General features: G+C 45.4%; 1 protein-coding gene across 4 annotated transcripts in view; it reads left to right on the top strand.

Moving 5' to 3' along the window:
• Positions 1-6,430: 6,430 nt before the first annotated feature.
• The window catches only part of LOC118381226 (casein kinase I-like), an 85,248-nt gene continuing 73,718 nt past the window's right edge, over positions 6,431-17,960 (top strand). For all 4 annotated transcript variants that reach the window (XR_008064532.1, XR_008064531.1, XM_052462756.1 and 1 more), the window contains exons 1-2: positions 6,431-6,556; positions 10,235-11,082. Coding sequence is in view for 2 of the 4 variants with exons in the window: in XM_052462756.1 (XP_052318716.1) it covers positions 10,849-11,082 (234 nt within the window). In the remaining 2 variants the exon portion in view is untranslated. The remainder of the gene's footprint in view (positions 6,557-10,234; positions 11,083-17,960) is intronic.

Below are 17,960 nucleotides of genomic sequence, written 5' to 3'. Positions count from 1 at the left end.
ATTCCAACCCCGTTTAGCATGATATATTCAATTATGGCATAATTCTACTATTTGTATTCATTTGCGTCACTGTCACTGACATGCTTTTATTTTGAAGGCTAACCGCTAGTCCAATATTGTGGCTAATCCTTATTGTGGCTAGCTTCACATAGATGGGTCCGACCATCATTAATCAAATACGAATTGTCTTATAAATTAGGGTTGTTTTAGATGATGACACCTAGCTATATAGTTAGCTAGTTATACTGAAACAGATGATGTCGTTTTGCTATGTTTTTGGGGACGAATATTGTTTTACATCCATGAGCTAGCTAGCTTTATATTATGACCAGCACTGTATGTGCTAGAGACAACTTTACCAGCATTATAGCATACGTATCGATGAATCGTTGAGACATGAAATACGAGTGATAGTGTAATCAATATGTAATAACTACGGGGGGAAAAAATCACGAACGCGTTAAATTATTATGTGACGTGCGGTCATATTCAGGTCCTGATTGGTCAACAAGCTTATTTGACAAGTCAAATAGTGTTATTTGTCGTGTATCTTTTTTTTTGACGCATACAAAGATCCAAACGGCGTCCCATATTATCACAAATAGGTGTAATTCCCACTGCCCTTCTCCCCAGCTCCACTCACAGAGAGAAGCTGATGTTGGGTAGGCTGGAGCTAGCATTCAGGAATACATGGCCATCTTTCCACCACTGCCCAGCATGTCTGGCCTTTTTAATGAATATGTAACATAGCCAAAAATGGTTCCACAGAAACAAACACTTCTTATAAAGCAACAACATGTTATAAATGAAACGGACAAAGTTAAATGCTCTGTACTAATCCATTAGGGGAAAAAAAACAGAGAATTATCCAGAGAAAGACGAAAGGAAAACATTTACATTTACATTTAAGTCATTTAGCAGACGCTCTTATCCAGAGCGACTTACAAATTGGTGCATACACCTTATGACATCCAACACAACTAAAAGGAAAACAGTTGTGGCTCAGGCGACCAGAACAAGGGCTTTTCTGCAAGATCAGGAACATACTGTCAGTCAGTCCTACATTCTTAGAAGAAAAGGTGCTCTCTAGAACCAAAACGGGTTCTTTGGCTGTCCCTGTAGGAGAACCCTTTGAATAGGTTGTTTTTGTTGTTGTTGTCAGAGTGTACAGCTGGATGATATGGACCACAATCCACAAATGATCATGATAACGATAAATAGAAAGATACATTTATCACATTAATTTACATCACAGTATTAATTTATTACATTTTTTTTATTACAATTTAAACTACCACTACTACTACTTTGAATGTTGTAGCCATCAATTGTCACATGAACGATCACCCATATTAACAAACCTATGTTATTTCAAACATCACATATCTCCAGTAGGGCCCTCCCTATAGGTTATTTGTCGTAATGAACAATATCAGCAAAATGTCCATGATAGGTGGTTGGTTTGGTCGGTCATTTCTGGTTTATCATCACGGCTCTACTCAGTCCTGCTGGTAAATATACTGTCTATCCACCACAGGAGTGTTACCTTAATTGGGGAGGACAGGCTTGTGTTAATGGCTGGAGCGGAATTAGTCGTGTCAAATGCATCAAACACATGGTTTCTATGTGTTTGATTCCATTCCATTTGCTCCGTTGCCGGGTATTATTATGAGCCGTTCTCTCCCCAGTAGCCTCCTGTGATGTCCAGCTTCGTGTGTGCATGGAGTCCCTTCAGACACAGAAGGGCAGTGTGGAAACTACCTACAGGGTTTGAGACTTCACACCCCTATAGGAAAAACAGGTCTGAGTAGCTCTCATGATATACTAGCCAATGGTTCGATAACACTGACCAACAGTTCACACCCTCTTACAATCAATTCTTCACTTATAAAGCACATAGGGCTGGTGTATAGTGGCCTAGAGAGGCCTATCATGTAGTAGGCTGCATATCAGGTTCAAACGTGGATAGTCATGAAATATCCACTTCCTCAGCTGCTGAGCTGCCGCACAAGGTTTTCCCCAGTGAGTTTATGACTAACTATTCCCCAAACCAAGTTAGGATTGCATTCCAGTGTTTTACTTGCTATATTGTATTTACTTCGACCACCATGGCCTTTTTTTAGTTGCCTTTTACCTCCCTTATCTCACCTCATTTGCTCACATTGTATATAGACTTATTTTTCTACTGTTTTATTGACTGTATGTTTGTTTTACTCCATGTGTAACTCTGTGTTGTTGTAAGTATCGAATTGTTTGCTTTATCTTGGCCAGGTCGCAATTGTAAATGAGAACTTGTTCTCAACCTGCCTACCTGGTTGAAATAAAGGTGAAATAAATATGAAAAATAAAATATAAACAAAATAAATAAATTGCTAGTTTATTAAATCTGTGAGAAGCCACAATAGAATTAGCCACAATAGTGAAATTGTCCCTTTCACCCTCAAAATAAGAGAATGTTCCATCAACATTCCACCAAACATACACAGAACCTGTTTGAAAAGGTGAGGATCAATGCAACTGATGGGGAGGGGGACGAGGCAGGGGGGGAACATTCCCCGGCGGGACGCCGTGTCGTCAAGGGTGTCGGCGTTTGAACTGATCATCCAGCGCTCCAGCTCGACTCCCACACGCTCCTCCTCCGTGCCAACGCTATCCACGTTCTCCGAATATATACCATATTGATGTTTTTAGACACCTTTTTGATGGGAACGTTGCTTGAAGAATAATTGACACATCACGTCTTGTTACTGTTGCTGAGACAATCAAGGTTCTGATTGGTGAACCACTGATCCATTCGTAGTTCTTTGTCTGTTGGCAAGGTTAGGGATACACACAAACACAGAGTGCTGTTTAACATAGTGCTTTCAATTGAAATATTTGACATACATGATTTTATTGTGCATGTCCGATCTTCCTGCTACGCTGCCGTGTCCGTGTCAGGTATCAATTCATCCGACTATTCTCTCATCATTGATTTTATTAAGTTATTTCAGCAATTTAAGGGTTTTCTGTATAGTTGTCTAATGTTCGTGGGGCATATTAACCTGTTTTAATGACGCTCCTCACACCTATCACGTTGTTCTTGATCGACACAATGCCTAGCGAGGAGGTGTTAGGGGTTTATTCAGGACAGGGCCTAACTATACTGGGGAGGAGGGGTAGGGGTTATTCAGGACAGGGCCTAACTATACTGGGGAGGAGGGGCTAGGGGTTATTCAGAACAGGGCCTAACTATACTGGGGAGGGGCTAGGGGTTTATTCAGGACAGGGCCTAACTATAATGGGGAGGGGAGGGGCTAGGGGCTAGGGGTTATTCAGGACAGGGCCTAACTATACTGGGGAGGAGGGGCTAGGGGTTTATTCAGAACAGGGCCTAACTATACTGGGGAGGGGCTAGGGGTTTATTCTGGACAGGGCCTAACTATAATGGGGAGGAGGGGCTAGGGGTTTATTCTGGACAGGGCCCCACTATACTGGGGAGGAGGGGTTAGGGGTTATTCAGGACAGGGCCTAACTATACTGGGGAGGAGGGGCTAGGGGTTATTCAGGACAGGGCCTAACTATACTGGGGAGGAGGGGCTAGGGGTTTATTCAGAACAGGGCCTAACTATACTGGGGAGGAGGGGCTAGGGGTTTATTCAGGACAGGGCCTAACTATACTGGGGAGGAGGGGCTAGGGGTTTATTCAGGACAGGGCCTAACTATACTGGGGAGGAGGGGCTAGGGGTTTATTCAGAACAGGGCCTAACTATACTGGGGAGGAGGGGCTAGGGGTTTATTCAGGACAGGGCCTAACTATACTGGGGAGGAGGGGCTAGGGGTTTATTCAGGACAGGGCCTAACTATACTGGGGAGGAGGGGCTAGGGGTTTATTCAGAACAGGGCCTAACTATACTGGGGAGGAGGGGCTAGGGGTTTATTCAGGACAGGGCCTAACTATACTGGGGAGGAGGGGTTAGGGGTTTATTCTGGACAGGGCCTAACTATACTGGGGAGGAGGGGCTAGGGGTTTATTCAGAACAGGGCCTAACTATACTGGGGAGGAGGGGCTAGGGGTTTATTCAGAACAGGGCCTAACTATACTGGGGAGGAGGGGCTAGGGGTTTATTCTGGACAGGGCCTAAATATACTGGGGAGGAGGGGTTAGGGGTTCATTCTGGACAGGGCCTAACTATACTGGGGAGGAGGGGCTAGGGGTTCATTCTGGACAGGGCCTAACTATACTGGGGAGGAGGGGCTAGGGGTTTATTCAGAACAGGGCCTAACTATACTGGGGAGGAGGGGCTAGGGGTTTATTCAGGACAGGGCCTAACTATAATGGGGAGGAGGGGCTAGGGGTTATTCAGGACAGGGCCTAACTATACTGGGGAGGAGGGGCTAGGGGTTATTCAGGACAGGGCCTAACTATACTGGGGAGGAGGGGCTAGGGGTTATTCAGAACAGGGCCTAACTATACTGGGGAGGAGGGGTTAGGGGTTTATTCAGGACAGGGCCTAACTATACTGGGGAGGAGGGGCTAGGGGTTTATTCAGAACAGGGCCTAACTATACTGGGGAGGAGGGGCTAGGGGTTTATTCAGAACAGGGCCTAACTATACTGGGGAGGAGGTGTTAGGGGTTTATTCTGGACAGGGCCTAACTATACTGGGGAGGAGGGGCTAGGGGTTTATTCAGAACAGGGCCTAACTATACTGGGGAGGAGGGGCTAGGGGTTTATTCTGGACAGGGCCTAACTATACTGGGGAGGAGGGGCTAGGGGTTTATTCAGGACAGGGCCTAACTATACTGGGGAGGAGGGGCTAGGGGTTTATTCAGAACAGGGCCTAACTATACTGGGGAGGAGGGGCTAGGGGTTTATTCAGGACAGGGCCTAACTATACTGGGGAGGAGGGGCTAGGGGTTTATTCTGGACAGGGCCTAACTATACTGGGGAGGAGGGGCTAGGGGTTTATTCAGAACAGGGCCTAACTATACTGGGGAGGAGGGGCTAGGGGTTTATTCAGAACAGGGCCTAACTATACTGGGGAGGAGGGGCTAGGGGTTTATTCAGGACAGGGCCTACCTATACTGGGGAGGAGGGGTTAGGGGTTCATTCTGGACAGGGCCTAACTATACTGGGGAGGAGGGGCTAGGGGTTTATTCAGAACAGGGCCTAACTATACTGGGGAGGAGGGGCTAGGGGTTTATTCAGGACAGGGCCTAACTATACTGGGGAGGAGGGGCTAGGGGTTTCTTCAGGACAGGGCCTAACTATACTGGGGAGGAGGGGCTAGGGGTTTATTCAGGACAGGGCCTAACTATACTGGGGAGGAGGGGTTAGGGGTTTATTCAGAACCGGGCCTAACTATACTGGGGAGGAGGGGCTAGGGGTTTATTCTGGACAGGGCCTAACTATACTGGGGAGGAGGGGCTAGGGGTTTATTCAGAACAGGGCCTAACTATACTGGGGAGGAGGGGCTAGGGGTTTATTCTGGACAGGGCCTAACTATACTGGGGAGGAGGGGCTAGGGGTTTATTCAGAACAGGGCCTAACTATACTGGGGAGGAGGGGCTAGGGGTTTCTTCAGGACAGGGCCTAACTATACTGGGGAGGAGGGGTAGGGGTTATTCAGGACAGGGCCTAACTATACTGGGGAGGAGGGGCTATGGGTTTATTCTGGACAGGGCCTAACTATACTGGGGAGGAGGGGCTAGGGGTTTATTCCGGACAGGGCCTAACTATACTGGGGAGGAGGGGCTATGGGTTTATTCAGAACAGGGCCTAACTATACTGGGGAGGAGGGGTAGGGGTTATTCAGAACTGGGCCTAACTATACTGGCTCAATAAGCACATGCCCTAAAGATATCCCTCATTGGGACAGTGATTAAGGCATTTATCATTGGTGCTCGTGGCTTGGGTTTGAGACCCACTTTGGGAACATTTCTTTGGGACCATCAGGCGACGTCTTGACAACTGATACACAGAAACGTGTCTAGAACAGTAATATCTTTACATCCTGAGAACATGGGAACCCTGTTCAGTGTAGGCTGTTGATGGAACATTCTCCTAATAGTTGTGTTCTGTGGGTGTCACTGAGTAGGCTGATACCCCATTTCATGTGTACAGACTCCATAGGCTAGGCTCTACAGTGAAGATATTAAAAACCCCCAATACAATTATGCAGTTTAATACAGCCAAAGTGGAATTATAACTTGTTTGTATTGTTTATTGCCAAATTATTTAATTATTTAGCATGATCTAGTCCAAATATGACATTATTCCACCATTTTTTGTACAGTATCTGTGTAGATCAGTTTCAATGTGAGACTTTTATTCCACTATTTTGTGGCTAATCCTTATTGTGGCACCACATTGGACCGGTGTTGAACAGCGGCGCTGCAGCAAAATGTCCTGTTCGGTTTGTTACCTTCTTCTTTTTTTACCGGCAGTGGCGAGACTTAGCCAAAGAGACGACAGGCAGAGAGAGAGAGAGAGAGAGAGGAGGAAATTGAAGAAAATCACATAAACTATACATTTGGAATTTTCCGTGTCTTAAAACAAAACAGAACATGAGAAGGTAAACGATTTAGTCTCTTCGTTTGTTTTGCCCCCCAAAAATATGTTGATGTGTTGAAGGAAATGTGCATATCGTTCTCCACGGTAAAGTTACGGATTAAGGAGTTGCCGTGTTATTGCTATATATATATATATTTTTTTGTACTTGGGGGAAATATTCATGTTGTTGCTCATTTTAAACATAAAATGTATTTTTAAAATGTTTTATTTACACTTTTTTATTTTTTAAATTTACCATCGAAAAATTCACCGTATAAAAGTTGCCTCTCTGGGGCCACAGCGACAACAAATCACCTGCTTAGTTCCAGATAACTTCCTGACTCTTGTGATTATCTACCGCAGGCTAGGCTAGTTAGCAAAAGACAAATGTACATATTACTGGAATTGCATTTTTTTGATAGGTTGGTTAACTAGACATCCCATTGCAGGTCACTGGCTAACCAAGTTAACGTTACTTGGTTTGGACGTAGCAACAGCTTGGTAACATTTAGTTAACCAAAAGGTGATTTATTTCACCAGGTAGGCTAGTTAAGAACAACTGCGACCTGGTCAAGATAAAGCAAAGCAGTTCAACACATACAACAACACAGAGTTACACATGGAGTAAACAAAACATACAGTCAGTAATACAGTAGAACAAAAGAAAACAAAAAGTCTACATACAGTGAGTGCAAATGAATCTGCCTTTTCATAGCTAACTTTAGCTTGGTGGCTAACTAACTTTAGCTTGGTGGCTAACTAACTTTAGCTTGGTGGCTAACTAACTTTAGCTTGGTGGCTAACTAACTTTAGCTTGGTGGCTAACTAACTTTAGCTTGGTGGCTAACTAACTTTAGCTTGGTGGCTAACTAACTTTAGCTTGGTGGCTAACTAACTTTAGCCGCGACAACCAGTTACTGCTAACCCTAACGTGAACATTCTTTGCCAAAACCCCCTAGCTAATTCTTATATTTTTGCTTTTAATAATTGTAACGTTATAGCTGTTATATAATCCATTGTCAACTACGACAACAATGCCAGGACGGGAAGGCAGCTTGCTAACTTAGCTGGCTTTCGTTAGGTAACATAACAATATGTAACTAGGAGAGCAGGTGAAGTGTTTTCAAGCCTAGCTAGTTTATCTAGCCGTGGTTAGCTTGTTGAAGCTGTGTAAACACAGCCCTAAAAGATATATTACCTGGGTAATAAAAAAAACAAAAGAATCAAGTCAGGTTTTAGTAACTTGTTTATTACAATGGTGTATCGGTAATGCCAAAGAGACACGCACAGATCACACAATACTTTTGACTAACTAGGCTAGCCAGGTGCTAGTTAGTTATCTTGGACATAATTCGATTGCTAACTCGCCTATTATGACCAAAACCTTTACAGTAAGACTGTTTTCCAGCTACCTAGATGCAATCTACTGATAATCAAGCTAATCTAGGTAGTATTGAGTTTAATAGTTACTTGTTTGGTTGCTGTCTGTGTTTAGTATATTCATACTTGCAAACTAGCTAGCTACTGTAGTTTCAAAGCTGTAGGTCGCTAGACTGTAGGTAGGCTTGTAAACATATCACAATGTCTTAGCAAGAACTGTACTATTCTCCTATAATCTACTCCCCAGTCTACTCCCCAGCCTTTGCCCATGCCACTCTCTTGTCTAAAAGCCTTATTTTGGCTGATACCCCACTGGCAGTAGCACTGAAGTCTGATTACTACGCAGTCTTATTCCTAAACCACATAGATATTACATTTAGAGGCTTAATGAAGATGGTGGATCCCCCTGGCAGTGCTCTTGTTTATTCTGATGTGAAACCAACAGAGTCTTGTAGGGCTGTGACATACCAGTGAAACACCCCCCCATGGCAAAAATGAACTTTATGGTCCTTTTGAAAACCGCTGTATGTAGAATATTGGGTGTGATAGCTTGGGAAATAAATGTGATTCTGGATGCCAACATAATTATGTTTGTTTCCTGTTTGGTCCTTCTGTAGCTCAGTTGGTAGAGCATGGCGCTTGTAATGCCAGGGTAGTGGGTTCAATTCCCGGGACCACCCATACGTAGAATGTATGCACACATGACTGTAAGTCGCTTTGGATAAAAGCGTCCGCTAAATGGCATATATTATTATTATATATTAACATTAGTGCTGTTTTCACCAACGAAGTTAATGCCGGTTCGTGTTTTGTTTCCTTGCCACTATACTAATAAGTATCACGATACTGGTGTCTTCCCAGCCCTAGGGGTCCTAAACAGTCTGAAATGTGGTATATGAAGTAACCCCATACTTCTCTAGAGTAAGGCCTACTCGGCTGGATGTAGCAGGGTTGCTGCCCACCACAGAAATCCCCTGCACATGGAGGAAGGTCTGCATTTGAGTCCTACTGTGGTGTTGTGATGATTCTACTCTGCAGGGATGGGGTCAATTCCATTTCAATTCCAGTCAATTCAGAAAGTTAACCCAATTTCAAATGTTCCCGACTGAACACGAATTTCAGTGTACTTCCTTAATTGCCTGGAATTGAAATGGAATTGACTCCAACCCTGCTACTCAATCCGTCTCAACCGATCAGATGTATTATGTCTTAAGCAAGAGGTTATGTGGAGGCTTTGTTCCTCTCTGTCCACCACTGTGAAATTGATACAGGTGTAACTGCAGGATGGGCTCTCGTTTCTACAGATCAGACTTTAGATGCTCTGGGGTCTTTCGACATGCAAGACTTCTTCTGTCCTGGATTATCTAATCTCTTTTTTTTAAAAAGAATTAGCTAACCAATCAGGAAAATGTAGATTTTGGTTAAAGTTTTGCTCTGATGGGTTTTTTTTTTTTACTTCCCAGTGAAAGGTTTGTGTTGGCATTGGTATTTTACTGCTGTGCTTGGTATTATTAAGAGACAACTAGACCTATTCTAGTGATTTCTGTTCTTTGGTCATTTGTTCACCTGACCTCAGACTCTCCAGTTGCTGGGTTTAGTTCAAGCTTGTGCTTGTGCTCAGACAACAGTAGAAATCACATGTCTGTGTGTAGGGCCTATATCTGGAAGACAGATCTGTCGTGGGAGGGAGGTTTCCCACATGGCAACCTATCCCCTACATAGTGCACTACTTTAGACCAGAGACCTGTCACCCTATCCCCTACATAGTGCACTACTTTAGACCAGAGACCTCCGGCACCCTATCCCCTACATAGTGCACTACTTTAGACCAGGGCTCATAGGGAATAGGGGCCGATTGAGGACGTAGCCATGCCTGTTGACTGGATGTGGTAGAAGTTAGGCCTGATTCAGATGAATGTGGGTTTGTTAGCCTGGATTAATACAGCACTGTTTGTTATTGTAGTTATCAGAAAATTTAGTTTATCGTTTAGTTTCACAAGAAGTTCCTTCCTGGAATGATTCCTGAGGACAACACGGTACTTAGGATAACAAACGAATACCCTTCTTCTGAAAGTTAATTCACCAACAAAACTAAACCAATAATGCATTTATTTACGAGAACTATGTTGTCACATGGTTGAAGAATTATAGCATTGTTAGCCTAGAGTTATAGCATTGTTAGCCTATTACTATAGCATTGTTAGCCTTTTACTATAGCATTCTTAGCCTTTTATGTGTGCATGCCAACCCGTAGATTAATTCAGTATCCCCAGATTTGAAATGGTTGGTTAACGTTCTGTCTCATTGTCTCTTTCCCCAGGTGTTCTTCAGTGAGAGGTAGAGCTGCTTTGTTAGCCTGTCTGTCTCGGTCCAATCAGAGTTCCCAGACCACCTCTCCACCAGGTCTATCAGACTGCTGGGAATGACTGCGCATTCACAACCTCACCAGGAGTGGGCGCTGGAGGACGACGCCCACATCAACCACACAGCCAGGAGCATCTTCCTACCTTTAGCTAGGAGAGCCTTTCTTCCTACCTTTTAGCTAGGATAGTCTACTTTGTTTGTGTGAGCCTGTGAGTCCAGTCCTGGGTTGAGATACAGCTTTGTTGCTGGTGATTGGAGAAGAGAGGGTGAGATTCCCAAATCCAGACCACCAGGAGCGGAGAGACCGTGAAGACGGCTGCCCGATCCGGATCAGTTCACCAGATCTTTACTCTCACTATTGCTGGCTTAATTAGTAGTTATCAGCTCAACCGTTGAGGTCCATAGGCTAAATGTAAATGATATGCAGACACACTTTCAGGACTTCCCTCTGCTCAGTGTGAGGTGCTCTGTTCCCCTCCACGCCCCCTGCCGGTCTGGTGGATGTTTTGGCGGCTCTGAGGACTGCATGGCAGTGGAGTGATCGTGGAGAGACCAGGGTACCACAAACTTATGGACTTTGACAAGAGAGGAGGAGGAGGAAAGGGGGAGGCAGAGGAAGGGAAGAGGATGTCAAAGTCTGGAGGGAGCCGGTCGGGGCATAGCAGTCGCAGCTCGGGGAGCAACTCCGGGGTGCTCATGGTGGGCCCTAACTTCCGGGTCGGGAAGAAGATCGGCTGTGGGAACTTCGGAGAGCTTCGCCTGGGGAAGAACCTGTACACTAATGAATATGTGGCCATCAAACTGGTGAGACTAACAGATACACACACGCCAGGGTTTCTAGTAGGACCATGTGACCGGCAGCTTTTTAATTTCCCGGACATTTCATACATTTACTGGACCCATATGCATGACTGCGTAACCTGATTTAGGGTGTCTACCCGTGGTGCTCAGAATGACATAAATCACATTTTAGATTATGGTAATTGATATGAACAGAACATGCAAGTTCAGTTGGTGCTCAGAATGACAGAAATCACATTTTAGATTATGGTAATTGATATGAACAGAACATGCAAGTTCAGTTGGTGCTCAGAATGACAGAAATCACATTTTAGATTATGGTAATTGATATGAACAGAACATGCAAGTTCAGTTGGTGCTCAGAATGACAGAAATCACATTTTAGATTATGGTAATTGATATGAACAGAACATGCAAGTTCAGTTGGTGCTCAGAATGACAGAAATCACATTTTAGATTATGGTAATTGATATGAACAGAACAGTTCAGTTGGTGCTCAGAATGACAGAAATCACATTTTAGATTATGGTAATTGATATGAACAGAACAGTTCAGTTGGTGCTCAGAATGACAGAAATCACATTTTAGATTATGTAATAATAATTGATATTGATAATATATTATTATATATTATTATTATTGATAATAGATATTGATATTGGTAATTGATATGAACAGAACAGTTCAGTTGGCAATGCCGTGTGTCCTTACCTCACACTTTGCCCATGTTAGAATAAATGTCCACTTTTCCTCAGCCAACAAGACGAGTAACGAACAGTAAAAGCCCGTGTTCATACCGTCCTTCTCTCACTCCGGGATTTACAGTTTCGTATAGAAGTGGGCACCAAAATAAAATACAAATTTGGGTAATAAAATGAAACAAGTAAAATAGTGAATTTGTTAGAAATATGCTAACTAATGCTAATTGCAAACGAAATTGGGAAGATCAGTGACCAGAGAGAAAAAACCTGCTGGAGCGCGTGCTGCTATGGTGACCAGTGAGCTGAGATAAGGCGGGGCTTTACCTAGCAAAGACTTATAGATGACCTGGAGCCAGTGGGTTTGGTGTCAAATATGTAGCAAGGGCCAGCCAATGAGAGCATACAGGTCGCAGTGGTGAGTAGTATATGGGGCTTTGGTGACAAAACAGATTGCACTGTGATAGACTGCATCCAATTTGCTGAGTAGAGTGTTGGAGGCTATTTTGTAAATGACATCGCCGAAGTTAAGAATCGGTAGGATAGTCAGTTTTACGAGGGTATATTTGGCAGCATGAGTGAAGGAGGCTTTGTTGCGAAATAGAAAGCCTATTCTAGATTTAATTTTGGATTGGAGATGCTTAATGTGAGTCTGGAAGGAGAGTTTGCGGTCTAACCAGACACCTAGGTATTTGTAGTTGTCCACATATTCTAAGTCAGAACCGTCCAGAGTAGTGATGCTGGACGGCGGGCAGGTGTGGGCAGCGATTGGTTGAAGAGCGTGCATTTAGTTTTACTTGCATTTAAGAGCAGTTGGCGGCCATGGAAGGAGAGGTGTATCGCATTGAAGCTTGTCTGGAGGTTAGTTAACAGTGTCCAAAGAAGGGCCAGAAGAATACAGAATGGTGTCGTCTGTGTAGAGGTACATCAGAGACTCACCAGCAGCAAGAGCGACCTCATTGATGTATACAGAGAATAGAGTCGGCCTGAGAATTGAACCCTGTGGCACCCCCATAGACTGCCAGAGGTCCGGACAACAGGCCCTCTGATTTGACACACTGAACTCTGTCTGAGAAGTAGTTGGTGGACCAGGCGAGGCAGTCATTTGAGAAACCAAGGCTGTTGAGTCTGCTGAATGTGGTTATGGACAGAGTCGAAAGCCTTGGCCAGGTGAATGAATACAGCTGCACAGTATTGTCTCTTATCGATGGCGGTTATGATATAGTTTAGGACCTTGAGCTTGGCCAAGGTGCACCCATGACCAGCTCTGAAACCAGATTGCATAGCAGAGAAGGTATGGTGAGATTCGAAATGGTCGGTAATCTGTTTGTTGACTTTGCTTTCGAAGACCTTAGAAAGGCATGGTAGGATAGATATAGGTCTGTAGCAGTTTGGTTTCCAATCTTTGGGAATCTCAGACGACACGAAAGAGAGGTTGAACAGGTTAGTAATAGGGGTGGCAACAATTTCGGCAGAATTTTTAGAAAGAAAGGGTCCAAATTGTCTAGCCCGGCTGATTTGTAGGGGTCCAGATTTTGCAGCTCTTTCAGAACATCAGCTGACCGGATTTGGGAGAAGGAGAAATGGGGAAGGCTTGGGCGAGTTGCCGTGGGGGTGCAGTGTTGTTGACCGGGGTAGGAGTAGCCAGGTGGAAAGCATGGCCAGCCGTAGAAAAATGCTTATTGAAATTTTCAATTATAGTGGATTTATCAGTGGTGACAGTGTTTCCTATCTTCAGTACAGTGGGCAGATGGGAGGAGGTGTTCTTATCTGGCTATATCTGTTCCTGGTTCTACATTTTTTGAATGGGTCATGTTTATTTAAGATGGTTAGGAAGGCATTTAACCTCTTGCTCCTACCTGGCACGCAGGCGTCCCATCTAGAGCTCTGGAAATGCAAATGCGCTACGCTAAATGCTAATAGTATTAGTTAAAACTCAAACGTTCATTAAAATACACATGCATGGTATTGAATTAAAGCTACACTCGTTGTGAATCCAGGCAACAAGTCAGATTTTTAAAATGCTTTTCGGCGAAAGCATGAGAAGCTATTATCTGATAGCATGTAACACCCCAAAAGACCCGCAGGGGACGTAAACAAAATAATTAGCATATTCGGCACTACACAAACCGCACAATAAAATATAAAACATTCATTACCTTTGACCATCTTCTTTGTTGGCACTCCTAGATGTCCCATAATCACTATTGGGTCTTTTTTCGATTAAATCGGTCCATATATAGCCTAGATATCGATCTATGAAGACTGTGTGATAAACGGGAAAAAAATAGCGTTTCATAACGTAACGTCATTTTTTAAAATTTAAAAAGTCGACGATAAACTTTCACAAAACACTTCAAGTACTTTTGTAATGCAACTTTAGGTATTAGTACACATTAATAAGCGATAAAATTCATTGGGAGGCGATGTAAATTCTATAGGTGTCCGTCTCGAAAAAATGTCTGGAGAGAGCTCGACCAAAACATCCGGCCGGAGACCGGAGGGAATCGGTTCCCTTGATTCGGTTTGACCAAGAATCAAAGCTGAATCAAATGACAAGACTCTAGACATCGTGTGGAAGCTGTAGGCACTGCAACCTCGGCCTCATTTAATTTGGTTCACTTTGAACAATTCCTGGAAGTAGCGCAAGGATATTTATTTCCATTTTCAGTGATCAGATTTTCCTGCACTTTTCGATGAAACGCACGTTCTGTTATAGTCATAGGCGTGATTTAACCAGTTTTATAAACGTCTGAGTGTTTTCTATCCACACATACTAATCATATGCATATACTATATTCCTGGCCTGAGTAGAAGGGCGCTGAAATGTTGCGCGATTTTTAACAGAATGTTCGAAAAAGTAGAGGGTCGACTTAACAGGTTAAAAAAATATCCAGGCATCCTCTACTGACGGGATGAGATCAATATCCTTCCAGGATACCCCAGCCAGGTCGATTTGAAAGGCCTGCTCGCTGAAGTGTTTCAGGTGCAGTGCCATTCAGGTGCGATGCAGTGCCCTTGACCACTGCGCCACCCGGGAGGCCCAACAAATACTTTTAACATCCCACCTAAGTCACAGCAAAATATTTTGTATGATCTGTTATACACTATTTTAGGCCCAGCGTTTGGAACTTTGTCTTTCCTGTATATAGCCACTATACTGTGATCACTGTATCCAATGGGTATGGATACAGCTTTAGAACAAAGTTCTACAGTATTAGTAAAACTGTGATCAATACATGTGGATTATATTGTTCCTGTAGTGTTTGTAAACACCCTGGTAGGTTGATTAATAACCCAAACCAGATTTGAATGGGGAAGGTGCTTCAATTATCAGTTAGCTGTAAATAGTTGTTTCTAATCATGGCCCATAAAACAATTGTTAACTTTAGAATTGTTGCACAATGATTGGGTTTATAAAACTGCTGTCTGACAGGAAAGAGCTGTGACACTAAATTATGCAAATGTATCCATAGACTGATGTTAAACAACATTTTTATTTACATCAATGAATAGGCTAAAATGCATTTTGCAATGATTTTTTTCCCCACCTTCTCCTGGCTGGTGCAAATTTTATTGATCGGTTTATTAATTTTAACGGCCAAAAGCCATTACCGACTAACACACACGTGTTCCCATTCAAAATCCTGTTTTCCGGAACCCTAAACTGAAGCCTGAAATAGCATTGAAAAAGATCCTGACTTTTCAAAATGTTTATTGTTTTCCTGACTTTGTGGCGTCTTGTCGGGACATTGTGGCGTCTTGTCGGGACATTGTGGCGTCTTGTCGGGACATTGTGGGGTCTTGTCGGGACATTGTGGTGTCTTGTCGGGATATTCTGGCGTCTTTTCGGGACATTCTGGCATCTTGTCGGGACATTGTGGCGTCTTGTCGGGACATTGTGGCGTCTTTTCGGGACATTGTGGCGTCTTGTCGGGACATTGTGGCGTCTTGTCGGGACATTGTGGCGTCTTGTCGGGACATTGTGGCGTCTTGTCGGGACATTGTGGCGTCTTGTCGGGACATTGTGGCGTCTTGTCGGGACATTGTGGCGTCTTGTCGGGACATTGTGGCGTCTTGTCGGGATATTCTGGCGTCTTGTCGGGACATTGTGGCATCTTGTCGGGACATTGTGGCGTCTTGTCGGGACATTGTGGCGTCTTGTCGGGACATTGTGGCGTCTTGTCGGGACATTGTGGCGTCTTGTCGGGACATTGTGGCGTCTTGTCGGGACATTGTGGCGTCTTGTCGGGACATTGTGGCGTCTTGTCGGGACATTGTGGCGTCTTGTCGGGACATTGTGGCGTCTTGTCGGGACATTGTGGCGTCTTGTCGGGACATTGTGGCGTCTTGTCGGGACATTGTGGCGTCTTGTCGGGACATTGTGGCGTCTTGTCGGGACATTGTGGCGTCTTGTCGGGACATTCTGCCGTCTTGTCGGGACATTCTGGTCCTGATAATGGGAGGAAAATATGTGTGTATATACACACACACAGTTTTATTACTTAGTGAATAGTGAGGTTGGAACCTTTGCAATTGCACGTCAGAACATATTTTTCCCCTCCATTAAATTTTACCAGTTACATTTTAAAAGTGGTACACAGGTCCTACCTTAGACTGTGATTCAACTTTTTGTTTCACTGGTAATGCTTCCCAGATGAGTAATGCTCTGGTTCATATTCCAGCAGCATGTACTGACCGATGTCATTAGATTAATCATCTAATCTGCCATTATGTCATCTAGCTCTAATAATCCCTGCTTGTTATTATACAGCGTTTCCTTCAGTATGGACCCGGAGCGTGTCTGCCCCAGAGCTTCCTTCAGTATGGCCCCAGAGCTTCCTTCAGTATGGCCCCAGAGCTTCCTTCAGTATGGCCCCAGAGCTTCCTTCAGTATGGCCCCAGAGCTTCCTTCAGTATGGCCCCAGAGCTTCCTTCAGTATGGCCCCAGAGCGTGTCTGCCCCAGAGCTTCCTTCAGTATGGCCCCAGAGCTTCCTTCAGTATGGCCCCAGAGCGTGTCTGCCCCAGAGCTTCCTTCAGTATGGCCCCAGAGCTTCCTTCAGTATGGCCCCAGAGCTTCGTTCAGTATGGCCCCAGAGCTTCGTTCAGTATGGCCCCAGAGCTTCGTTCAGTATGGCGGCCCCAGAGTTTCCTTCAGTATGGCCCCAGAGCTTCGTTCAGTATGGCCCCAGAGCTTCCTTCAGCATGGCCCCAGAGCTTCGTTCAGCATGGCCCCAGAGCTTCCTTCAGTATGGCCCCAGAGCTTCCTTCAGTATGGCCCCAGAGCTTCCTTCAGTATGGCCCCAGAGCTTCCTTCAGTATGGCCCCAGAGCTTCCTTCAGTATGGCCCCAGAGCTTCCTTCAGTATGGCCCCAGAGCTTCCTTCAGTATGGCCCCAGAGCTTCCTTCAGTATGGCCCCAGAGCTTCCTTCAGCATGGCCCCAGAGCTTCGTTCAGTATGGCCCCAGAGCTTCCTTCAGTATGGCCCCAGAGCTTCCTTCAGCATGGCCCCAGTCTGCCTCAAATATCACCCTGCTCCTTAAATAATGCACCATTATTCTGACCGTGGGCCAGGTCAGATGGAGTCACCTGTGGCCCCGAGGGCCAGGTCAGATGGAGTCACCTGTGGCCCCGTGGGCCAGGTCAGATGGAGTCGTCTGTCAGACGGGGTGGGCCAGGTCAGACGGGGTGGGCCAGGTCAGACGGGGTGGGCCAGGTCAGACGGAATCTCCTGTGGCCCCGTGAGCCAGGTCAGACGGAGTCGTCTGTCAGACGGGGTGGGCCAGGTCAGACGGGGTCGTCTGTCAGACGGGGTGGGCCAGGTCAGACGGGGTCGTCTGTCAGACGGGGTGGGCCAGGTCAGACGGGGTGGGCCAGGTCAGACGGGGTCGTCTGTCAGACGGGGTGGGCCAGGTCAGACGGGGTCGCCTGTGGCCCCGTGAGCCAGGTCAGACGGAGTCGGCTGTCAGACGGGGTGGGCCAGGTCAGACGGGGTGGGCCAGGTCAGACGGGGTGGGCCAGGGCCGACGGAGTCACCTGTCAGATGGGGTGGGCCAGGTCAGACGGGGTGGGCCAGGGCCGACGGAGTCACCTGTCAGACGGGGTGGGCCAGGTCAGACGGGGTGGGCCAGGTCAGACGGAGTCACCTGTCAGACGGGGTGGGCCAGGTCAGACGGAGTCAC

Source organism: Oncorhynchus keta, chromosome 15 (assembly GCF_023373465.1).
Source record: "Oncorhynchus keta strain PuntledgeMale-10-30-2019 chromosome 15, Oket_V2, whole genome shotgun sequence".
NCBI lineage: Eukaryota > Metazoa > Chordata > Actinopteri > Salmoniformes > Salmonidae > Oncorhynchus > Oncorhynchus keta.
Note: the sequence above shows the minus strand (reverse complement) of the source record. Positions and strands in the feature narration are given on the sequence as shown.